Consider the following 22,167-nt stretch of genomic DNA (forward strand, 5'->3'; position numbering starts at 1 on the left):
CCCATTGGTGTCTGATGCCTCGGTCAGTATTTCCTCCCATCTTTCCCTGTCCTGTGTGGAGTGGCTTAGTTTCTGTAGACTAGCTCTGCATTAATCTACTATAGTAACAGAGAGTAAGCTGTGCTAGTCTATACACTATCAAAACAAAAAGCAGTCAAGTAGCACTTTAAAGACTAGCAAAATAGTTTATTAGGTGAGCTTTCGTGGGACAGACCCACTTCTTCAGACCATAGCCAGACCAGAACAGACTCAATATTTAAGACAACATGGCCTAAAGGTATGTGTGTTACTGAAAAGGAATTATCGCACCGTTTTGGAAAGAGAAGTGGACGAGCTGACTTTTATATTCAAATTTGGCACATGAACACATAGTTCAAATCGTGATGGGAACTTTCTGAGTCACTATAGGGGCTCGTCTGCATACTTGGTTCAGTCTAATTCTTGACCTTCCCCCCCCCCCACCCTTCCACTCTCTGATTTGCTCACCTTGATTATCTTTGTCCTCCTTGCTTACTGTTCTGGTCTGGCTATGGTCTGAAGAAGTGTGTCTGTCCCACAAAAGCTCACCTAATAAACTATTTTGCTCGTCTTTAAAGTGCTACTTGACTGCTTTTTGTATCAATCTACTATATCATCTATCCATTCTCTGTGCGGTCTGCCTCTCCTATTCAAACCGTCCATTATGCCGAATACTAGGGTCTTGATTTTTCATTCATCGTTCATTGTGCAAATATGCCCAAATAGTTGTAGCTTCCGTTTTATAACCTTCTGCAGCAGATTTTCTTTTGGCTGTATCTCTCTAGATAATTCCTCATTGGTGACCTTCTGCATCCATCCTATTCTCAGAATCTTTCTATAACAACTCCTTTCGAATGCCAGTATTCTTCTTTTTGAATCTTTTGTTATCACCCATGTCTCACATCCATCCAACATGCTGCTGAATACACACATTTTCGAGACGCTGAGCTTCATTCTTAAGCTAATTGCTTTGCTTTTCCAGATCTTATCCATTGCCTTCAAACTCGCTCTTGCTTTCGTTATTATAGTCACTGTTTCCTTCTTACAGTCTAGATCATACATTATGTTGCTCCACAGATATGTGAACTTCTCTACATTTTCTAGTTCAATACCATTGACGATGATCTTCCTTCCTATTTCCTTAGCTTCAAATACCATTGTTTTTGTTTTATCGATGTACATAATCAGTCCGTACTGCTTCCCTTCTTCATTTAACATCTGCACTGTTTTCACTAGCTTCTCCTTATCTTCCTCAATGATACCTATATCATCTGCGAACCTCAAGTTGTTAATTCTTTTCCCATGCACAGATACTCATTCTACCTCTTCCTTGATCTTGTCCATTGCTCTCTCCAGATGTGCGATGAAGATACTTGGTGATATTGGATCTCCTTGTCGCATACCTCAACTTGTTTCAAACCAACTTCCTAACTCCCCATATGTTCTCACCACTGCCTCTGCATTGTCATTGATGTCCTTCAGCAACCGTATCAGTCTGCTATTCACTCCATATGACTCCCAACACCGCCCAAGTCACTTTCTGATCTATACTGTCGAATGCCTTTTGAAAATCGACGAAGCAAGTGTATACGTTCTTGTTCTTTCGTCGAGCTTTTTCCACTGTCAGTCTTAGGGCCAATATCTGCTGTATGGTACTTCAATCTTTTGTGAACCTCGCTTGCTCATCTGCTATACGTTCTTCTATCTGCAATCTTAATCTCTCATTCAGTACCATCATCAGCACCTTACCTAGATGACTTGTTAGGGCAATCATTGTGTAGTTCTTACACTCCAATGTACTTCCTTTCTTGGGTATTGTCACTAGCACAGATCTTGTCCATTCCTTAGGCTCCTTCCCTTCTTTCCATGCTACATTACATAGTCAGTGTATTTCCTGAATCATGCTTTCTCCACCATATTTGATCATCTCTCCCATGATCTTATCATTTCTGGGGCTCTTGTTGTTCTTTAGTCATTTCATTGCTTTTTCTACTTCCTCCTTCGAAATATCAGTCTTGCTGTCCATGCTCGGTGGAGATATCGCTTTCAGTTCTTCAGTCAGTCTCTCTGAGACACTTGGGTCCGACTGTGCTTTGTATAGGTCGGTGCAATATCTCGTCCATCGCTGAACAATCTCCTTGTTCATGAGCACTTCTTCGTTGTCATCTTTGATCACCATCTGCTTTGGTTGCCAATTCCTATTAATATTCCTAATAGTCTTATACACTGCCCTGGTCTTTATACGTGCCATAATACCTCTCTGTATCTTCACAGTGCTCCTCTAACCATTTATCCTTATCCTTACACATCCCTGCTCTTACTTATCACCTTATTATCTTCTAGATGTTTACAAATGGATTCTTTTAATTATTTACTCTGTTATCTTTCCTAGCACAGAAGTTAAGTTGTCCTTTATTGTCCTTATTTCCCGTTTTGTAGATGGGCACTATATTTGCCCACCCCTTGTCATGGTGAGGTGGCTTATGTGTCTCAGTGACCCAGAGAGCTATGCCAGCAGGAACTACAGCTCCTCGAAGGGTCACCCAAGCTGGACTGGTCAAAGGGTAGAAACCAGACAAATTTGGATCACCTCTCCCTAAGGCAAAAGGGGTTGGTGTGGGTTTAACAACCCTATCTGCAAATAAAAAGCCCCAAAAGCTACAGAAACATCTACAAAGAAACCTACAGCTACACAAGTCTTGGGAGGAGTTGGCAGTCCACACAAATTGAGTATGAGGTGTGGTAGAGAGAGCCCACAGATGACCCTTCTTTCACTCAGGACAACCTCCCAGTTTGGTATGTGGAACATTTAGTCCATGTATCAAGTGGGGAAGACAGTACAGATTGCAGCGGAGATGAAACAGTACAAACTTTCAGTTTTGGGCTTCTGTGAGACAAGATGGGTACAATCTGGGAAGCTATGCCTGGCAACAGTTGAAACCCTCAGCTACTCAGGACGTGAAGAAGAGGGAGCACCACATACAGACAGCATGGGCTTAATATTACCAAGAGAGAGATCTGATGCCTTATTGGAGTGGACAGCAGTATCATCATGCATCACCATAGTGTAGAAGATACTGGTAGTGCACTGTTATGCACCAACCAATGAAGCAGCCGAGGAATTAAAACAGACTTCTATGAGAAACTGCAAAGTGTTTGAACCAGAAAGCAAAGAAGGATATCTTGATTTTTGATGTCCATCTTCAGTGTGAAAATTGGAAGCATTAAATACAGGCAGAGAACAGACCTAGGCAACGTGGAGGAAAATGGAGTGCGCTTCAGTGACTTTTGTCCTTCAGTGGATTTGTAGTAAGTGGTAATATTTTTCCATACAAAAGGATCCATAAGGTCACTTGGGTTCCACTGGGCCATCAGCTAGAATATCATATTGATCACATCTGTATTAGTAGTTCTGACAGCAGATTGAATGCAGGGCGTCCTCACTAGAAGAGGAGCAGATTTAAGTTCAGACCACCATCTGGTCAACATAAAACTCAAGTTCAAGCTCAAGAGATACACCACCAAAGTGACCGAGCCGGGACTGAGATTCAACATGGAGCAGCTGAAGGATTTAGAGACAAGAACTGGTTTCCAGCTGCAGCTGTCCAATAGATATGCACTTCTGACAAACCTCATCCTGAAAAATGCTACCATGGGAAAAAAAAATGGGAACAACCAAAACAGCCTGAAAAGAGACTTGCGATAAAATATTTGGAAAGAGAACAAGGTGTCACAAAGAATGGATCACAGCAGAAACTCTGTGAAATGTGAAGGAATAAAGGTCAGAAAAGCAGAAATCAATAGCAAAATAAGCTCAGCCAACAGAGACATTAAAAAGGCTGTGAAACGGGACAAGAAGAACTTTGTAAAAAATCTTGCTCAACAGGCAAAACAGGCTGCAGGATGGAGAAACTTGAAAGAGCTCTGTAACATCATGTGGATGGGTCATGGCATACAGTGAGATTAGCCAGTACAGGATAAGGAGGGGTGTCGGCTGACAAGCCCAAGTGAGTAGCTCAATAGATGGAAGGAACACTTTGAACAGCTACTGAATCGCCCTGCCCATATGGAACCTCCGGAGTTACCACCTGCAGATATACCGCTGCAAATTATCAGTAGTAGACTGACAAAAGGCCTAATCAGGAAAGCCATTTCCTATCTGAAAAGCAGAAAAGCGCCTGGTCCAGACAACATGCCCGCAAAATACATCAAGGTAGTTAGTGAGACATCAGTCAACATGATGTATAACCTGTTTGGAACAGTGAGGAAATCCCACCAAGACTGGAAACGTGGCTACCTTATAAAGCTTACAAAGAAAGGCAACCTGAAAGAATGCAAGAACTGGAGGGGTATCATGTTACTGTCTGTACCAGGAAAAGTGTTCAATAGGATTCTCTTGTAGGGAATGGAGACAGAAATTGACTAACAGCTCAAGGAAGAACATGCCAGCTTCCGAAGTGAGAGGTCATGTATTGACCAAGTAGCAACTCTGAGGCATCATAGGACAGTTGCTTGAGTGGAACTCCCCCTTTATGTAATCTTTGTAGATTTTGAAAAAGCCTTTGACAATGTAAAAAGACACTTTTTGGAAACTGCTGCAACACCATGGAATCCCATCTAAAATTATTAACCTGATCCGTTCAACGTACAAACCCTCAACATGACAAGTTATTCACAATGGTGTCTTGACAGAATCCTTCAGTGCATACTCAGGAGAGCAAGAAGGGTGCCTACTGTTACATTTCCTGTTCATGATTACAGAGGACTGGAATATGAGCAGGACAACAGATCGTCATCAATGGGGCATTCAGTGGACATTTTTCAAACAGCTAGAGGACATTGATTTTGCTGACGATATCCTCCTCCTTTCATACCAACATGAAAGCATGGAAGACAAGGTTGCAACACTAGGCAAAACTGCCTCAATGACTGGCCTGAGCATTAACAAGGGAAAGGCCAAGACAATGAGATCAATCAATCCACACCATCACAATCACACTGGGAGGGGATGACCTGGAAGATGTGGAGCAGTTCACCTACTTGGGGAGTATTAAGGGCAGAGATGGAGGAATAGATAAATATATCAATGCAGGATAGGGAAAGCAACAGCTGCATTCAAGACTCTTCATCCCATGTGGAGTTCACAAATATCTGCAGAGATGAAAGTGTGGCTCTTCAATTCAAATGTGAAGAGTGCACTCTTGTATGGATGCAAGACCTGGTGTACTAAAAAGTCTTCAAATCACAAGCTACAGACATTCATAAACAGATGGCTGAGGTACATCCTTCACATCAAGTGGCATGACTTTGTCACAAATGAGGAGCCTTAGAACAGAGCAAGCCAAGAACCACTTGATGTTCCAATCAAGAGAAGAAAGTGGGGATGGCAAGGCTACACTCTCAGAAAACTGTCGTCCGGTATAGTCCATCAATCTCTCATGTGGATTGTGCATGAAAAATGCAAAAGAGGAAGACCTTGGACAATGTGGAGAAGATCTACTGAGACTGAAGGACAACTGGGGTACTCCTGGAGTCAGCTAGAAGTTTTGTCTCGAGATAGAGTGAAGTGGAGGAGACTTGCAGATAACCTATGCTCCACTCGGAGTACGAGGGTTCAAGTCACTTCATTTGCCCTTTTCCAGGCTTCTGGACTCTCCCCTTGTCTTCCATGACAAGATGACAGCTAATGGCTCAGATACATCCTCTGTCAGGTCCTGGAGTATTCCAGGATGAATTTCATCAGGTCCTGGAAGCCTGAAGAGATCTAACTTTCCTAAGTAATTTTTAACTTGTTTTTTCCCATTTTAACTTCTCAACTTGCCTCCTTTTTTCCAACATTCACTATTGTGGACATCCAGTCACCGCCAACCCTCTTGGTGTAAACCAAAACGAAGAAGATATTAAGCACCTCTGTCATTTCCACGTTTTCTCTTAAGCTGTGGTTACACTAGTGAGTTTTGCCAACAAAACAGGTGGAACATCCACGCACAAAATGCATATTGTCAACAGTTTCTTGACAGAACTCAGCACTTACGTTGGCAATGTTCTGCCCCTCAGCCATGAGGCATAATGCTGCTGTCAACAGATTCTGTTGATAGAAAAGCTGTGTGGACACTGGGGGGGCCTTCTGTCAACAGACAGGGGATCCAGAACAATGGGCAGCCCTGTGTGCTGTGCTTTCAGGTGCCTGTTTTGTCAAGAGATCGGCTAAGCAGTCCAGATGCTCTGTCAACAGAGCAGAGTGCTCTTCTGATTGGCTTTTGTTTGCAGAGGCACTCTGTCAACAGGAAATCTCTTTTGACAGTGACTTATGCTGACAGATCACTGTCGTGTAACCGTAGCCTTATTGTTTTTCCCTTTTCTTTGAGTATAGATTCTACCCAGTCCTTGGTCGTCTTCTTACCACTAATATATTTGTAGTATGTTTCTTGTTACCCGTTATATCTGTAGGTAATTCAAGCTTCTTTTGTGCCTTCATCTTTCTGATTTTGCCCTTATATACTTGTGTTATTCGCTTATATTCATCCTTTGTAATTTGACCTAGTTACCAATTTTTGCAGGACTCCTTTTTGATTTTATGCCATATTTCCTATCTTTCCTGTGCACGGGATTAGTTTTCCCTTAGGCCCTTGGTAATGGCTCTTTGAAAAACTGCCTGCTGTCTTCAGTTGCTTTCCCTGAGTTCTGAGCTACCAGTTCCTTGAGTTGCAGAAGTCTGCCTTCTTGAAATTCATTGTGATTATTTTGCTGTTCTTGCTCCTACCAGTCCTTAGACTCATGAATTCATCATTTCATGATCACTTTAACCCAGGCTGCCTTCTTTCAGTTGCAACCAGTTCCTCCCTCTTTATTAAAATCAAATCTAGAACAGCCATTAAATCTAGAACTGCCTTACCCTTAGTGGATTTCTTCATCTTCTGAAATAAAAAAAAAAAAAATTGTGCTCATTACATGCCAAAATCTTGTTGGATAATCTGTGCTTTGCTATGTTGTTTGTTTTTCCCAACAGATACCTGAATAGTGGAGTCCCTCACCACGACCAGTTACTGAGCTTTGGATGATTCTGTTGTTTTAAAAAAGCCCTATCCACCTCTTCTCCCTGGTTAGATGGTCTGTAGTAGACCCCTACCATGATATCACTCTTTTTTGTCCCCTTTTTGCATTATCCAGAGACTTTCAACAAGTCTGTCCTCTACGCCCACCTTAACCTCACTCCACGTATATACATTTTTAATATATAAGGCAACACCTGCACTCTTTTTTTCCATGTCTGCCGTTGCTCAGCAAGGGGTGCGCTTCTATACCAGTGTTCCTCCCATGCATATAATCCTACTAAGTCTTGTTGGTGCCAGCAATGTCATAGTTTGTGTTTATTTGTTAGCATTTCAAGTTCTTTCTGCTTATTCCCCATACTTCAAATATTGGTATGCAGATAACTAGGATACTAATTCTGATTTTTGCCTCTCCTCCCCCAGTTCTGCCTTGTCTCTTGTTTATCTCTCTAGTGTGACTCATGCTTGCCCAAATTTCTAACCCCTCTCCCAGGTCTCCATATTTATGACTTACTTGTGGGTTTTGGTCAGCTTCCCCCATTGAACCTAGTTTAAAGTCCTCCTCACTAGGTTAGCCAGTCTGTGTCCAAATACTCTCTTCCCCTCCCTTGATAATTGGACCCTATCTCTGCTTAGCAGTCCTTCTTCCTGGAACATCTTCTTGTACTCAAGGAAGCCAAAGCCCTCCTGGTGGCACTATCTTTGCAACTAGGCATTCATCTCCAGGATGCACATGTCTATCTGGACCACTACATGCCTGTATTCCCGGAGGCCTGTATCACTTTTGATCTGCTCAGGGTCATACCTGCTAGTATCAGTAGTGCCAACATTGATGAGTAGCAAGGGATAGTCGTCAGAGAGATGGATGATTCTCAGCAGTCCTAGTCTTACTGTACCTCACGATTGGCTACTCCTTTGGCCATTCTGATAAAGTAGTACTGTCTTTTACTCTGAGAGCCTTTGGTGTGTTCCATGAACTAGGACTGCAGCTGAATAGGTTCCGTGAGTTAGGTCTGTAGTTAAAGTCCTGTTAACCCTTGTACAGGGGATATAATTTGTGGGGGCATATTTTGACTCATGGATACCAAGATTCTTCACCATATCAGATCTGGTAGAGACGTTGCAGGAAGCCATTCTCCTTAGCATATGCGCAGCATACCTTAGGTTAGGAATCACAGTAAGGAACCATTTTCTGCCCATGGGACACCTGACAGTTTTGTGACCGATCTCTGCTGCTTTGCTGCTTGGCTCAGAAAGGTGTGCTCTCCAGTCAGATATCTTGGACAGAACGTGATATTTTCTCTATAAGTGAGGCACTCCTTTGACTGGTGGAAGGATTAACTGAAGTGTTGGGGCTAGGTGACAGAAGGGAATACTTGCATCATCATGGTTAATGACAGAGGTGCATTGCTTTTGGGAGGGGCAGCCCACCTTGGTATTCTTACAGCTAGGGAAGATGCACAAACCAAGAAACCAGTCTTCACTCCAGTTTGCTAGAGCTCAGGACTGTAAGGATGATTGATGATTTCTTTTCGTATCCCTCATCCAGGGCAAATCAGTTAGGGTCATGACAGAGGTGTCCTGCCTGTTCTGTATCAACAAGTGGGAAGGATCAAGATTCTCTCTGTGTGCCGAAGCCATGAAACTATGGAACTGATGCATGTGTCATCCAATGTAAATTTCAACATCTACCTCCTAGCTGTTCAACAGACACTTCTTACAGGGTTACAAATGGGAGCTAGACACCTGCATTCTCCATAGCATGCCCCAAAGATGGGGACTGCTGGAGACTGATCACATTGCCCTCTTTGGGAATACCCTCTTTTCTCCTCTTAGAAGAAGCATCACTATTCACTTCCTCCAGTACTACTGATGCTGAGGGTAATGAGCAAGATCAGAAAAGACGAAGGAAGAGTTATCCTTACAGTGCTCAACTGAGGGAGACCAGCTTGGTACCCTTACTTGCTTCACCAAGGTGTCCAACTACCATTCACGTTCCTGGCCATTCCTCATCTCCTGCCACAGGATGAGAGTTATGTGCTTCCTTCCAAACTAACGGCTCTCCACTTTGGGGCATGGCTCCTGAGTGCTTTATGTGGAGAAAGGAGGGTTGAACTCCTGCAGTGTGGAAGTGCAACAGGTGTTACTGAATCAGAAAAATCAACTCATGTTACATACCCTTACCCTTTTTTCATAATGTTCACATGAACTGTGAGTGGTATTCCACAGTTTTTATGTGTTCTGTATTTTTCTGAAGAACACCTTTTTTTTTTTTTCTTGGAACTCAAGATTTTCTCTACTCTCCCACCAGCCCCATTTTCATCCTGCATTTTAGCCTCTCATTCAAACTAGTTTACGCTCCTGTTTTCACTTTTTTTTTTTTTTTGTTTCTGAAAGGCTCATTTCTGCCATCTGGAGCTCTGAAATGGCACTCTTGACTACAAGGATTGCAAAGAGTTCTTAATATGTCCCAATCTATGGGGTTGATCCAAAGGTCTCTGTGGGGCTGCTGATCTGTGCTTTGGTATCTGACAGTTTCTCATTAACCTCCATAGACCCTGGCATAAATTTACTAGCTGCCTCCTTTGCCTAGGGCCCAGATGTTTCTGGGAGCAGCCAGGGGCCAGGCCCTTCTGAACCCTAATCGGTGGTGACCCCCAGCAGCCCAGTATGCCCCACTCTGTGTGTCCCTCCATATATTGTTTCTCCTCACCTGGCTGTGGGCAGGGGGCTGTGCTCTGCTTCCTCCCTCTTTGTGTCCAGCTGCTCCAGTCCTGGACCCAACTGCCCTCTCCTCTGGCACCACTTCTGTCTTGAAGGGTAAGAGATCATTACAGCTTCCCTTTGCCCGTGTGTCAGAATCGACAATCTTGTGTGTTGTGGCGGGGGAATCAGCAGGGGCATTAATTCTAGGCTTGCATAGCGGTGGGGGTTGCTATGCCTAGATCTATTTTCTCTGCCAGGTGTAGTCCTCTAGAACAGGGATGAGCAAACTTCTAATGTTAATTCCTCCTTCCATTCTTTCACTTATTGTTTTGTCTGTTCTTTGATAATGCACTACTGATTATTTTGGTACATTAATGTAAGGCTGTGATTTGGAATCTATTTGTTCGACTAGATTCATTGAGTAAAAGGCCAGAAGTGACCACTGTGGTCATCTAATCTGACTTGTGTAACACAAGCCATGGAATTATATCCCGTTTGAACATGAGCATATCTTTGGGAGGGAGTGGGGTGCGGGGGAACTAAACTGATTAAAAGTGGCCGGTGATGTGGAATTCATCGCAACCCTTAGGAAGCTGCTCTAATGATTATTGTAATGTGATAATGATGATTTAATATAAGGTGATCCCAAAATGTTTGCCCTCTACATATTTTTAACTAGGCTAATTGTAACAGTATGTTTTCATTGTGCATTTCTGAATTGACAGATGGGACAGTTTGCTCTGGCTACTGTTGCTGATTTGCACACACAAGCTGTAATAGTACAAGGCAGATTTATGTTCTTGAATTTACTAGCTTATGCCTGCAACAAAAGCATAATCCATTTCATGAGTTAGTATTGGATATGTAATAAAATAACTGAAGGAAGGAATCCATTGTTTATATTTTTTTTAAATATGTAGTTTTATAATGTTGTAAAGTCTAACTGCAGCACCAACCCACATATGATAGATTTGTTTTTCTTGGTTTGCTTTGTGTATGTCCCTTTTCTTAGGATGGGTCAACTCTGAGTGCCAACCAGAGAGCGTATGCTCCCGAACAGCTGCAAAAACAAGAAAATCTTACTGTTGATACTCAGTACTATCTGTCACAACAGATTCACCCAGTAGTGGCTCGAATCTGTGAGCCCATCGATGGAATTGACTCTGTTCTCATTGCAACATGGTTAGGTAAGTATCTAAAACTCACTTTATCCAGAGAGCATCAAGAGGCAGAGTATGCAGAATTAATGCACATTAATTCTTAGCTGAAGTACATCAGTGAATCTGTTCTTCAAATCAGTTTGTACTGGGGAGGGAATAGTTAGAGTATGTCAACAGTGCAGCTAGGAATGAGTCTCCCAGTCTGGGTAAAAAAGATTCAAGTTAGCACAGTAAAAATAGAAGTGTGGGCATTTCCACAGACATGGTAGCTTGGGATAGCCACCGAAACTCAAGATAAGGGGTTTGTGCAGGCTCAGATTTGAGTAGCTAAATCCATTTGTTGCTTATGATGCTGCAACATCCATAGTTACTGTTGGTTTGTTAGTTCTGCTTGTGTTATAATTTGTCTTTCTATCCAGCCTGGGGGAGGCACTCTTTCAGCTGCAAAGTGGTTATAGTCCTATACTTTGTATGGGCTACATAGCTGGGCGGTATGGATTAGGTGTATGGTTAGTCACATGAGTAGTCCTTTTGACTTGAATGGAGTTACTCATGAGTAAGTGCTCACCACAGTGAATAAGGATTGTGAAATCTAACTCTGTCTGAAATACTTCAGGTTTTTATGAATGTCAGCACAGTTGTTTCTTCAAGATTTTCTGTAGTTTCTAAAATGTACTGTACAGGTTCAGACTATGTGCTGTTTGACATCTGTCCAGGGAAAAGGAATCTTGCAGTTCTGTTGATATATTTAATTTCAAATGAAAAAATACGGCTTTGCAGAAGTGTGCCAATTAAAACCTGTTTCCTAGGATATACCCATCAAGAATTGGCATATTTTTTTGCAGCAGTTAGCTCTAATAATACATAGTAATGGGGACCTCCTTACTTTTTTATCAGACAATTGGAAAAATCAAGTGAGACACCATTATTGCTGCAAGTGCACACAGATTCACCAGTTTTCACTTATCCTGACAGAGGTGTGGATGCCTGAGCTTTCTTGGGAGATCTTTCTTTTTCTTACTGTTTTCCCCTAACATCGCAAAGTTTTTCTCTAACCCCTGCAGAAAGGCACCTACATACGTCCCTCTCCAGAGGAAAAAATAATTAAGTTCATAGTCTTTTCTAACAAAAGATTTATTTTCAAACTTTTGTATAGAAAATACGACATGCCTATGCGTATACCTTATTTTTCATTTTATTTCCTCCGTAAAGCTTAATTCATTGAGCTTATGAAGGCCTCACAGTCAACTTAATAGCATTTCTTTGTCGGTCTCCTTCTAAACAATAGACCCCCACAAATCTGCAGGTATCCCTGGACCACGTTTGCAGATTGGATGGAGATACAAATTTTGTATCCATGCAGTCCTCTAATAAATATTTTGTGAAATACCAGGGAGTACTCTAGGCATTGATGGCCAGAACCCTACTGATCTTGGAGAAAACAGGAAAATGAGACGCACAGAGAGCCTCTCACAGGTGTTTAATGCAGCCACAGCAGTAAGCACCTCTGCAGTTGTGCAGATCAAACTAGTACCATCCAGCATAGCAATGGTCCTGTCTCATCTCTGCCCATCCTCCCAAGAATTTTACATGTTGAATCCCTGAATGATTTACTTCCCAGACAGAAGAATGATATATGGGGGGACAGGGAGATTTGGAGGAAGAATGGCAGCATACCTGCGACCCTTTGGCGAGAGAGGGAAGAATGGCTACGCAGAACCACAGGTGAAAGGAAGATTGGAGAGTCCTGGTATGGGGAAGAGAAAGGAGAGGCATGGAGAGCCCTATGCATGTGAAAAGAAAGTAGGAAAGAGTCCTGTAGCACGAGAAGGAGATGATTAAAGATTTCTTTGTCTCTACCATAGGTTGAGAATGTGTGACACTTTTGTGTGAGAGGTACACAGAAGAACCTCTGCTAAGGTTGGTTGGAGTACACAGTAGAGGGTGCACGGAAACCTAGCTAAGGGGAGACTGGGGATGCTGTTGTGCTGGGAAGTGGAATGGAAAGGGGCACAAATCCCCAGGTCAAGAGGCTGAGGTACCTGATATGGGGTAATAGAGGACACACACAGAGCCCCTGCTGTGGGAGATATGGGGGACAGTAAGGGAAATGGGAATGGGGTGCAGAGGGCTATTGATAGGAGGAGGTGGAAAAGGTGAGACCCTTGTATGGGAGGAGGGAGAAATGGGAAAACACAGAATCCTCTCATGGAAGTTTGGGAGGAGTTGCAGGAAGTCCCTGAAAAGGGGGAATGGGAGACTGGCACTCGAAGGGCTTGTGTGAAGTAATGGAGGGATGCAAGAATCACTTGATGTGTGCAATAATCTTGGCCTGTCTAAGCTGTGTAGTGTGCATAGTTGTGGACTCCGTGTTGAGAAGAGAGGGATCTGGGGTTCCTTACCAGGATCAGTTCCCTCACTGAAGGGTGCTTTATAAAAATCATCTGCTCCCTTGGAAGAGGTAGTTTCTTTATCATATTAAGATGGAAAATGCAAGCAGCATTTAAAAAAAGATGTTTTATGCAGTCATCTATGGCGTGGAGGAAGTTGGAACTCTTACCGTTTTGCTAACAGATTATGACAAGGTCATGTCCTCCCGTAGTAGAATGTTAAGAGGATTTAAAGGAAATTGGATTGTGCCACCATATCTAATAACTTTCAAGCTGGTGCTACTGTATCATAGAACCATAAGACAAGCAGGGACCTCAGTGGATCATCTAGTACCCTGTAGTCAAGGCAGGGCTAAGTACTGTTTGGACTATCTCTGATAGATATCTAACCTGCTTTTAAAAATTTCCAGTGATGGTAGCTCCACAACCTTCGTAGGCACTTTATTGCAATGCTTGACCCAACTAACAGAAGACTTTTCCAACCTAACCTGCGCTTGCTGCAAGTGAAGCTCTTTGTTTCTTTTCCAATCCTCAGAGGTCAAGGAGAAAAATATTATCTTCCCTCCTCCTTGTTAACAACCTTTTGTGTATTTGAAAACTGTTGTCTCCCCTCAGTCATCTTTTCTCCAAACTAAACAGATAGTCATGTATATTCTTTTCTAGACTTATAATTTTTGTTGCTCTGTTGTGGACTTTATCTAATTTGTCCAAATGTTTACTGAAATGTGGTACCCAGAATTGGCCGTGATACTGCAGTTTTGAGGCCTGATTAGCATGGAGTAGAGCGGAAGAATTTCTTCTCATGCCCTGCATACAACGCTCCTGTTAATATATTACAGAATGATGTTTGGGGTTTTTTTGTTTGTTTTTTGCTTGTTTTTGGTTTTTTGTTTGTTTTGCAACAGGGCTATGTTGTTGGCTCATATTTAGCTTGTGATTCAGTATGACTCCATCAGACCACTTTCTGCGTACTTTTTATTAGGCAGTCATTTCCTATTTTGTATGTGTACAGATCATTGTTCCTTCCAAAGTGGAGTACAGTAAACTGTTTTGAGATCTGGCAGGCCTGGGACCGGGAGGTTGCCAGATATTCAAATATTTTGGATAATAGAGAGATATACCTAGCAGTGCATAACACTAATGAAAAACAAGATTAGATATTTGAGAAACAAACAAAACTGTATGCAGAGTGCTTTATTAACCAACAACAGTAGTACTATACACTATAAACTTATACTGTATTTGCTATATTTACTTGTATTTACTTTCACTATACTGTACTTATGGAAAACGTAGGTAAACTTTACTCATTGTTAAAATGCCAGTTATTTGAGAATGCCGGATATTTTTTTTAACTTTACTTTGCACTTGTTCATATTGAATTGCAACGTGTTTGGTTCAGAAAGTTTCTCCAGTTTGTTCAGATAATTTTAAATTTTATTTCTAGCCTCCAAAGCACTTGCAGTCCCCTCCCATCATGTTTCATCCACAGTCTTTGTAAGTGTATTCTGTATAGCTAGATAAATTCATGGAGCATAGGTTCATCAGTGGCTCTTAGCCAGGATGCACAGTGCTGGTGTCCCTAGTCTGTGTTTGCCAGAAACTGAGAATGAGTGACAAGATGGCTCATTTGATTTACTTGTTCTGTGCATTCACTCTGGGACTCTTGGCATTGCCCACAGTCAGAAGACAGGATACTGGGATAGATGAACCTGTGCTCTGACACAGTATGGCCATTCTTATATTGAACAGAAGTGGACTCAGAAATGATCCCTTTATAACCCAACAGGATAGGCCCTTCCAACTTGACTGTGAACCACTGATGATTGGTCTCCTGGAATGGTTTTCCAACCAGTTATGCACCCACATTATTATATCTTCCCCTGTAGAGCCCTGAAAGTCTGTGGATATTTACTTTATACGTGGATGTGGATGCAGATACAAATTTTGTACCTGCTCTATCCATTTAGGTTGAACTTCCCTAGTTTTGTTTATGGGAAGGTCATGCAAGAGGATATCAAAACCCTTACTAAAGTCAAGATATACCACTCCTATTACTTCCCACTTATTCACAAGGCTTGTCACCTTGTCAAGGAAATCTATGAGGTTTTATAAATCCATGCTGGTACTTATCACCTTATTATTTTCCAGGTGTTTGCAGATTGCTTAATTATTTTCTTCATTGTCTTTCTGGGTGCTGAAGTTAAGTTGACAGGTCTGTAATTCCTTGGGTTGTCGTTATTTCTGGGTTATCACTACATTTACCCTTTTCTCATCCTATGGAGTCTTTATCTTTTATGACTTTTCAAAGATGATCACTAATAGATTGCTAATTGTTACATCTATCAAGCAAAGTACTGTCTTGCAAGAATGTGGAGTTTGTGTATAAATTTCAGAATAATGAGAAGGAAAGTCAAACCCTACAGTTCTGAGGCAATAGACATTTTGGTAATGGCCAAGATGGAGCAGTTGAAAACTTTAATCTTGTGTTATCCTGAGGCAAAGAAAGACAACAGAGATTCCTGAGTTCTATACAGTTGTTTTCAAAATCCAAACAAATTCTTCAGAAGATTATGCTAGTTTATAGATATAGGACTGTTCTCTTTTTTTAAAGTTATCAGTGTCCACATTTGGAGCTCAAAAGAGCTTAGTTCCCATTTAGGCACTCTGAAATGTAGTGATTTGATTTAAAAACTGTACAACTCTCAATAGATTCTTCTATTTTCAAATCCATGAACTGCTTTTTGCAGTGCAGTTAATTCAAGGTGGATTTTTTTTGGTGTCAAATATTTTTATGATGGATATTTTAACCATCTATAGTTCTGCAAGACTTATCCATTTACCTGTTGGCAGCATATTTTAAGATGAACAAATGAATATGTTCAGTCTGATATCTCCATACCCCAGGCTACGTCTACACTACAGCAATCTTTCAACAGAAGTTACTGTCAGAAGAGATCTTCTGACAGAACTTCTGTCTACAGATTGTGGCCACACATTAAAGCGGATCGCTCTGTCAATCTGCTCCCTTGACAGAGAGCGTCCAGAGTGCCCAGCCGCGCTCTCAACAGAACAGCCAACTAGAAACACAGTAGACAGGGCTGCTCGGTGACCCAGAAGTCCTGTCCGTCAACAAACGGGCCCCCAGAACGTCCACATGGCTTTTTTGTTGACATTCTGTCGAAAGGCATTCTGCCTCATGGGGAGAGGCGGAAGGCTGTCAACAGAAGTGCTGAGTTGTGTTGACAGAATGCATTTTTAGTGTGGAAACTCCATGGGTTTTGTCGACATGCATGCAGGCACGTGGATGCAACTTTAGTTTTAATAAATCTTGGCTATTCAATTTATTTTTAAAAAATAACTTCTCAGTTGCGCTATACACATACTTCACTGTGCAACCTTGCATTCTTGTTTGAGTGGTCCCCGTGGGTGCTCCACAATAGGTGTTGGGCTCGCCCGGCACCGCAGATCGGAAATCTTCCAGAGGTTTCTCCTGGATCGCACATGCGCTGGTGCGCGCTGCGCGCCCCCGGCCGCGTGCGTGATCCGGTCCCCGCCAGTTTCTTCTCAACCGTCATTGGATGCAGACGGAATCTACTCAGGCTAAGGCCAGAGTCAGATTACATAGTAGTTTTTTTCTACATGTCATTTGTAGTGTTTGGTTATTAAAAAAAAAAAAAAGAGAGAGAGAAAGCAAAGACAAAGAGAATATCAGCAAAAAAAAAAAAAAAAAAGAGAGGAGCGGAGAAGAGAAGAGCGGACGTGAAGGCCATTTAGGCTGCCCGCTGCCCCGCAGGCCGGTGATCACTATTTGGGGTGGAAAGGCACGGATTAAGTGCTAAGTACCCTATTAACAGTAAAGGACTCACCTCAATGGCCTCTTCAGGTTTGACAAAGCATGAGTCATGCCATGAAGCTATGCCGGCCTCTGTGGGGCATAGCGAATGCATCCAATGCCTGGGGGAATCACAGGCTACCCAGAAGTGTTTTCACTGTGCTAAGCTCACAGCCAGGGCCAGGAAGGACAGAGCGATGAGGCGTAAAATGCTCTTGTTGATAAGGTTCTCCAGCCAGACTTGCCAGAGAAGCCTCACCCAGAAGGGCCCTCTGGGTTGCATAAGAGGAGGGCAGCTTTCTCTGACCCTCTCAGTGCAGAAACGGAGGAAACTCTCCCTGGCTCGATCCTTGCCGGCATTTGCAGCGAGCAGGACGAGCGGAGCACACAGCCCCCAGCTGCATACTCAGGCAAGTGGCAGCGCACGTGGCAGAGACTGAGCCTCCGGTTATACAACAGCCGGCACGCGCGGCACCTAGAGCGTCAGCAAGGCAAGCGCTGGACCCGGCGGCACCGCCAGAGGCGGCACCGGCCCCCGCGGCACGAACGGTGCAGGGGCGCCAGGCACGGATCCTGTAGGCACCGGAGGAGGATACCCACGTGGCACCGCAGCTGACGGTGCCGAGCGCGGCGCTGACAGCGGGGCCGAGATCCCCGGCACGGAAGGGGGCGGTGCTGGCCCCGCAGGGGAGGGGCAAGGCAAAATCAAAAGCCCGGCACCACAGTCCCTCTACGGACAGGGCTGCGCTGCTGTTAGCACCAAGCCCTCCCCCTGTGATACACACGCCGCCCTGGAGGCCTGTGTCTCCACCAGCCCATCTGGAACCTCCTTCTCCATTCCTCCAACCAATGTTACCATGGCTTGGGCCACCTTCTCCATTTCTGGGATTGGATCCCCTGGAGTATTGTCACAAGCCAGTTTCACTTCTATCTGTGTCGTTGTGGAGGTCTCGCTCTCCCAGACATCGGGGGTACACACCCCGTGAGTGGTCTAGGTCTCCATCCCCGGACCCTTGCCCATGCTGCCATGGTCGTCCTTGTCATGCTGGACACAGACACCACAGGCCTACACCCAGGGGCAGGTCCCCCCCCCGGCCGCTCGGTACCCCCGTGGGCACTCCCGATCGGGGACAAGAAACACAGTTGTCTCAAGGGGAGTTACTTTTAGAACCCCGAGACTTTCCTTCACAATCCTCCAGCGAGCAAGTGTATCATTGACTGCAGGAGCCCGAGGGTTTGAGGGAGGTTTACCCGAGTGGTTCCTCCTCATCCTCCCCAGATGAGGCCATGGCCCCCTGGGATGTCTCTCCCCCGGATGACCTTAAACAGTTTCAGGAGCTGTTTAAAAGGGTGGCTTTCACGCAAGACATTCAAACGGCAGAGGTGCAGGAGAAACATCACAAACTCCTGGAAAATTTGAGACCCCCAGCTTCGTCCAAAATTGCTATTCCGCTGGACGAAGCCATTCTGGAGTCAGCCATTACTATATGGCAGACTCCGGCCTCTGTTCCGCCTACGAACAAGAGAGAGGATAAGAAGTACTTCGTCCCGGCAAAGGGCATGGAGTTCCTCTTCAGTCACCCACAACCAAATTCTTTGGTCGTCGAGTCGTCCCAGCAGAGGTCAAAGGCTTCTCAGTACAAATCGGGGGGATCGAACAAAGATGCTAAGAAGCTCGAGCTGTTTGGCAGGAAGGTATACTCCTCTTCTACCCTGCTATTGAGAGTGGCAAATTGTGGGCACACCTAGCAAACCATAATTTTGATAATTACTCCGGGCTTACTCCCCTCATGGATTCACTTCCGGAAGACAAAAAGCCGGTGTTAAAGGCAATTATTCAGGAGGGGTACGCAGCATCGCGGACGGGAGTCCCGATTGCCCTGGACGTGGCGGACACGGCGGCACGTTCAACGGCTACAGCAGTGGTCATGCGTAGAGAATCCCGGCCCCAGACGTCGGGTATCCCGAGGGACCTACAGGTGAAGATTGTGGACCTTCCCTTTGATACATAAAAGCTGTTTGCAGACTCAAATGACTCGGTCCCTCACTCAAGTAAGGACTTGAGTGCTACACTTAGGACCTTGGGCATTTATACTCCCCCATACAGGAGGGAAAAATTTTATCCTCAGCAAAGACGCTACGCTTACAACCACAGCGTGCTCAATATCAACGGGGCTACGGCCAAGGGCGCTATCAACAGCAGCAACAGTACAGAACTCCTAGGCGACGTTCTCAACAAAGCCGTACGCCCTCGGGTCAGGCCTAAAGGCAACAAGTTTGATGGGTATGTTGGGGGCTGCACTATCAATACCCTCGCTCAATGCCACTCTCATCTCATGTTCCATCATCGCCTCAGACCGTTCCACTCCTAATGGCAAAAGATCACCACAGACAAATGGGTGCTGGAGATCATAGCCACGGGTTACGTGATCCCCTTCCAGTCGCTTCCACCGACGAAGCCTCCCACCAGGCCTCACCTCAGGGACGCTGCCACAAGGCGAGGCTCAAGCAGAAGGTGAATCACCTTATGTTCATAGGGGAGGTGGAAAGAGTGCCGGAATAATTCCAGGGGAAGGTTTTTATTCACGCTACTTCCTACCAGAGAAGAAAACAGGAGACTGGAGGCCCATCTTAGATCTTCGGGGCCTCAACCGTTACTTGCGCAAGCAACGTTTTCGGATGATCACAGTTGCCTTGATACTCACGGCACTGGACGATGGAGACTGGGTTGCAGCACTCGACTTGCAAGATGCTTACTTTCATATAACAATCCACCCAGCACACAGACGCTTCCTCCGCTTCACGGTCGGCCAGGAGCGCTTCCAGCACAGGGTTCTTCCGTTCGGCCTCTCCTCGGCCCCCAGAGTCTTTACCAAAACCCTGGCAGTGGTGTCAGCCTACCTGCACAGACAGGAGGTGTTTATTTTTCCCATATCTGGGCGACTGCCTGCTAAAAGGGGCCTCGAAGGCAGAGGTCTCACGCATGATACGTGTCACAGCGGTCACGTTTTTCTTCGCTGGGCCTAGTCATCAACCTCGCAAAATCAAAGTCCGAACCCACACAACATATAGTGTTCATAGGGGCACACACAAACTCTATCACAGCAAGGGTGTACCTACCCGACGCCCGCTTCCGCGCCATCAGTTCGCTGGTGCAAGTCATCACATACAGCCCCACGGTGCCGGTCTTAACGTGCTTACAGCTGCTGGGCCACATGGCAGAAGCGACGTTTGTGGTACAGAATGTCAGGTTGCACATGTGAAGCCTGCAGCATTGGCTGGTGAGTGTTTACAAACCGGCATCCCACACTGTCCACAGGCTGGTGTTGCCCACAACAGAGGTGCGCAGATCCCTGGCGTGGTGGGAAAACCCTGAGAATCTGCTAGTGGGGGTGCCTTTTCACCAGCCACAAATTTCTATTTTTTTTCTTACTACCAACGCTGCCCACATAGGATGGGGAGCGCACATCGGCGACAAGGTAACGCAAGGGCTATGGTCCCCTGCGGAACAGACACTGCACATAACCATGCTGGAGCTCAGAGCAGTGTTCAACGCCTGCAAACATTTTCGAGATTACCTACATGGCAAAGTAGTCGGGATTCAATACCAACAATACCTCCACTATGTTTTACATCAATCGACAAGGAGGAGCCCGATCCCATGCCTTATGTGCGGAAGCAGTCCAATTGTAGAATTGGTGCATTGCCAACAACATAATGTTGAAAGCCTCGTACTTGCCGGGCGCTCACACCGTGAAAGCAGATCAGCTGAGCAGGCGCTTCACAATCACGCACGAATGGCAGATCAGTTCCGATCTGCTACGGCGCATTTTTCGTACATGGGGGTTTCCCCAAATCGATGTGTTTGCCACAAGGTCTTGCACAAAGCCAGAAGGGAGAGAGCTCGCATGGTACTCATAGTCCCGCTTGGGATCGGCAGAAATGGCTTCCCTTGCTTTTGCGCATGTCGGACCGCCCACCGCTCCCTCTACCGGTGGCGCCAGACTTACTCACGCAGGCTCAGGGGTCCTTAGTGCACCCGCACCCTCAGGGTCTGCACCTACAAGCATGGCTAATCCATGGCTCAGCTCTTTAAAGAGCACATGTACGGAGGGAGTACAACAAGTCCTGGAGTGTAGCCAAAGGACCTCCACCAGGAGGACCTACAAGCAGAAATGGACTCGATTCACAGCCTGGTGTTCTGCCAAGCAGTTAGCTCCCCTTGATATTCCTATACCTGTAATACTAGAATACTTATTGGACCTCAAGAGAGGCGGGCTCCTCGCTAAAGGTCCACCTTGCCGCTATATCAGCCTTTCGGCATACAGAGGAAGGATCCACGGTATTCGCCCATCCTATCGTTACCAGGTTCTTGAAGGGTCTGGTAAACCTGTACCCCCCTCGGAAACCGCTTCCACCATCGTGGAATTTGGACTTGGTGCTCAGCACCCTATTGGGTCCACCTTTTGAACCATTAGCCACAGTTCCCATACGTCTCCTTACGATAAAAAAAAAAACCCAACCTTCCTCCTTGCAACTACGTCAGCCTGCAGGGTGAGTGAGCTCGCGGCAGTGATGGCAATGCCGCACTGCACAGTATTCTCAAAGGAGGCGGTAACCTTAAGGCTGCACCCAGCCTTTGTTCCAAAAGTCTCTTCGGAGTCCAATCTTAACAAGCCAATAGTTTTACCCTCGTTTTACCCGAAGCCTCACAGCTCTGGCAAGGAGGCACGCCTGCATCTCCTGGATGTGAGGAGGGCGTTGGCCTTCTACATAGACAGAACTAAGTCCTTCCGGAAAATGGACAGGCTCCTAGTCTCTCTCTCTCCCAGGTCAAAAGGAGAAGGTCTCTCTTCGCAGAGAATCTCTAAGCACATTGTGTCCTGTGTAAAAATGTGTTACGAGCTTCAAAATGCTCCTTTGCTGGCCCCACCCAGGGCTCACTCCACCAGGGCGGTGGCGGTGTCAACAGCCTTCTTCAAGGGCATCACGTTAAAAGACGTCTG

General features: G+C 45.0%; 1 protein-coding gene across 2 annotated transcripts in view; it reads left to right on the forward strand.

Annotated features, from left to right (window-relative positions):
• The window catches only part of POLA1 (DNA polymerase alpha 1, catalytic subunit), a 373,413-nt gene that overhangs the window by 143,228 nt on the left and 208,018 nt on the right, over positions 1-22,167 (forward strand). For both annotated transcript variants that reach the window (XM_074983379.1, XM_074983380.1), the window contains one exon: positions 10,789-10,963. In XM_074983379.1, the coding sequence (XP_074839480.1) occupies positions 10,789-10,963 (175 nt within the window). The remainder of the gene's footprint in view (positions 1-10,788; positions 10,964-22,167) is intronic.

The sequence above is a fragment of the Carettochelys insculpta genome, chromosome 1, assembly GCF_033958435.1.
Source record: "Carettochelys insculpta isolate YL-2023 chromosome 1, ASM3395843v1, whole genome shotgun sequence".
NCBI lineage: Eukaryota > Metazoa > Chordata > Testudines > Carettochelyidae > Carettochelys > Carettochelys insculpta.